The sequence below is a fragment of the Rhagoletis pomonella genome, unplaced genomic scaffold, assembly GCF_013731165.1.
Source record: "Rhagoletis pomonella isolate Grant_MI unplaced genomic scaffold, Rhpom_1.0 Rhpom_scaffold_00009, whole genome shotgun sequence".
Classification (NCBI taxonomy): Eukaryota; Metazoa; Arthropoda; class Insecta; order Diptera; family Tephritidae; genus Rhagoletis; species Rhagoletis pomonella.
Genome location: NW_023458563.1, coordinates 37,591,172 through 37,594,671, shown reverse-complemented (window position 1 = coordinate 37,594,671; position 3,500 = coordinate 37,591,172). Strand labels below are relative to the sequence as shown.

General features: G+C 33.8%; 1 protein-coding gene across 1 annotated transcript; it reads right to left on the bottom strand.

Annotated features, from left to right (window-relative positions):
- Nucleotides 1-470: 470 nt before the first annotated feature.
- Nucleotides 471-1,768, bottom strand: LOC118745508. The gene is made up of 2 exons (XM_036478957.1): nt 1,654-1,768; nt 471-1,582 (listed from the first exon to the last, which is right to left on the bottom strand). Exons 1-2 carry the CDS (start codon nt 1,766-1,768, stop codon nt 543-545), a joined length of 1,155 nt encoding a protein of 384 aa, XP_036334850.1. The 3' UTR covers nt 471-542.
- Between the last annotated feature and the right edge of the window lie 1,732 nt (nt 1,769-3,500).

The window sequence follows — 3,500 nt, the reverse complement described above, 5'->3', positions numbered from 1 at the left end:
ACTACACCTTTTCCAATAGTACTTTGGAAAGTATCAGTTTGATTTTAGAAAGCGTCAATTCGGTTTTAGAAAGTATCATATGGATTTTAGAATAGTCAAATGTTGTTTGGAAGGCGTCATATGTACTGTAGATTTATTAAATGTACTTTAGAAAGCATCATTTCAATCTTAGAAAGCGTCAAATAAACTTTAGATTAGTCAAAAGTACTTTAGAAAACATCAAATGTACTTTTGAAGCAAGCAAATGTACATTATAAAGTATCAAATGTACTTTAGAAAGTGTCAAATGTACTTTCGAAAATATCAAAAATACTTTCGACAATATCAAATATACTTTCGACAACATCAAATATACTTTCGAAGATATCAAATGTACTTTAGAACATATCAAATGTACTTTAGAATCATATTCTAAGTCTCCCTTTAAATTGTTCATATTGCACCTAAAATTTTTTTTTAAGATTAAGACATGTATATAGGTTGTAGTAATGTTTTTATTGAAGTTTTATATTACAATAAAGATCTAATGCAACGAACAGTTTTCACTGTCCAACTGGCATATTGTCAAGCGAAATTACAGCAGCGTGGAACGACGTACTGTGCTGCACCGATCTAGCGCAATCTCCACAATTAACAGCGGCGGCAGCGTCTTTTATTAGGCCCTCTAAATACTGCAACCTTTGCTCAATAACACCCGGTCCAATCACGTCTGGAGTCCGTATATTTGACTTTACATTCGCCTTAATTTTTCCCCATATTATCTCTATGGGGTTAAGCATAGGAGAATATGGTCCAAGCCGCAATAAAGTGGACTCTGCACATACCTCGTGTAGCTTTGAATGGCATGGCGCGTTGTCGCACACAATAATGGCATCGGCAAGCTGATTACCCATTTCGCACCACCTATCTAAAACGGAGCGGAGCCAAGCGTTTGCGTCCTCAGACTTGAAGGATCCTCTTCTGGTAGTCATTTTGACTACACCAGACGCATAAATGGCCCCAATAAGGTGCACGTTTGGCCCTTTAGCCACTGGTAAAACTTGTACCGCACGTTTTCCAACCTTAGCACGACCTCGTGAACGCCGACAAAATAAATTAAAATTTGTCTCGTCGATGTATAAAATCTGCTTGCCTTCCTGAATATATTGATTCAACGTACATACGTATTCGCGGCGCTTTTCCTTATTTAGCTGCGAATTCATTGATTGAGGTTCCTTATGAATCCCCTTCATCGTAAAAAGTTGTCCTTGTAAATAGTTTCCCACGCTGGAAATGCACACATCTTTTCTAAACGTTTGTTTAATTTTTTCACGAATTTTTGTGAGTGTCATAGTGGCATCCTCCTCAATCCATTGGACCATCACTGCAACTTCATTGTCCGTCAGCGCTCTTTCTTTTGTACCACCTCGCCTTAGTGCTTGAGGAGTGCCAGATGATACCCATACGTAAGCCGTTTTATATTTTACATTTAAAGACTCCGCCAGCTGCACCCAATCAAGGCCTTTATTGGCTGCCTCCACAATTCGCTTCCTGTCTTCAGCAGAGTATTTTATGTTGGCACGTCGCTCAACTGATTCGGCAACTGAAAGAAATTGAATCATTTTCATTAATGCAATAGTTTTTTAAATAAAATAATTGCTTTGCATTACTTACCCGTTACATCGCTTCGACAAATTGGACAACTTGTTGCGGTTGGTACATTTTCAAAACAGTCAGCATTAAATAGGTGTCTGCATGGCTGTAACCTTTTCAATGCTTGACGCTTCATAGAGACGAGGCAAAATGCGCAGTTATCCTGAACTTGCATTGTTAACGACTACACGTGAGTATTTAAAATACTCGTAATATTTATTCTACATTTTACATTTTTTTTTAAATGTTACTCGGTTATGTTATATTACATACAGTAGATATTTTCTAAAGTGGATTTGATATTGTCGAAAGTAGATTTGATATTGTCGAAAGTACTTTTGATATTTTCGAAAGTACATTTGACACTTTCTAAAGTTCATCTGATTTTTTCAAAAAAACATTTGGTGTTTTCAAAAGTACATTTGTTGCTTTCTGAAGTACATTTGACTAACCTAAAGTACATTTGACGCTTTCTGAAATCTAAGTGCTACTTTCTAAAATACATTTGATAATTCTAAAGTATTTTTGACATCTTCTAAAGAACATTTGACTATGCTAAAGTCCATATGATACCTTTTAAAATCGAATTGACGCTTTCTAAAATCGAATTGATGCTTTCTAAAATCCAACTGATACTTTCGAAAGTACTATTGGAAAAGGTGTAGAGCGCCAGTTACAGTCGAAATTCGACAGTTTTTCTAGTTTTAGAAACCTTGGAGAGGTTTTCTAACTTAACACGTAGCAAAACTTATTTCATTTCATTTATTATAAAATATAACATTAGCACAATAAGATCCCAATGATCTTTTATAGTACAACTGTAACTTATAATAAAGAATTAAAATATGTTAATGTTTAAAATTAAGTAATATATAAAACAAAAACAGGAACAACAAAAACTTACAAAACTCTATAGAGAATCACAAGTGGAGCATAAGGAAAAACATAAGAATAATGTATTGATTACCCTATACCTAACTAGATAGCGAGCCTCAGAGGAAAGCGTATAACTTTGGATATGAAATAGCATTTTAACAAAAATAAGAATACAAAACACTCTTAAAATTGCTTATGTTCAAACTATTACGAATATGAGATGGAATCGAGTTCCAGGTGCGAATAGCATTAACAAAAAATACGGTAAAAAATTAACTAACCGGAAAATCTTCTGCTTTGGAACAAAAACGTAACTAAAATTTTTTTTATCTAAGAAGGTCTTTGGAGGACTTCGGCAGGACTTGGAATTGGCCCGATACATTCAAGTTTATCGATAAATTTCAATGATTTGATACATATGGATAGTTCGATGAATTTAAAGAACACTAAAATCCGATAGCTCAACAAAATTCGTTAACTCGACCAATTTCAATAACTGTGAAATTTTGATAACTCGTTACACTCTGTTAACACGATAAAATTCGATAAGCAGTGATACATCGATAAGTTTATATAATCTTGAAATTTCGATAAATCGATATATTTTGAAAATTCCATAAACTTCGATTCGTTGAACCAACCAATTTCAGTAGATCAATAATTATCGATAACTCTGTAAGTTGAAAGAACTCCATACATTACGACACCTCGATAATTTTCGTTAAGTCTGTAAATGATGATAATTCAATAAATATGGATAACTTGATACATTTCTTTGACTTGACAAATTTCGTTAATCCCACACGTTTTTATAGCTCGAAACCTATCCGTAAATTTGGAAAACTAAGTTTCTGTGTCTATAAATTTCGACAACTCAATAAACACTGTTCAGTTTGAATAATTCGATACGTTGCGATAACTTAACAAGCATGGATAAATTTCGATAATTATAAACTTCGAAGATTCAATAAATTTCAGTAACCTTTATGGCT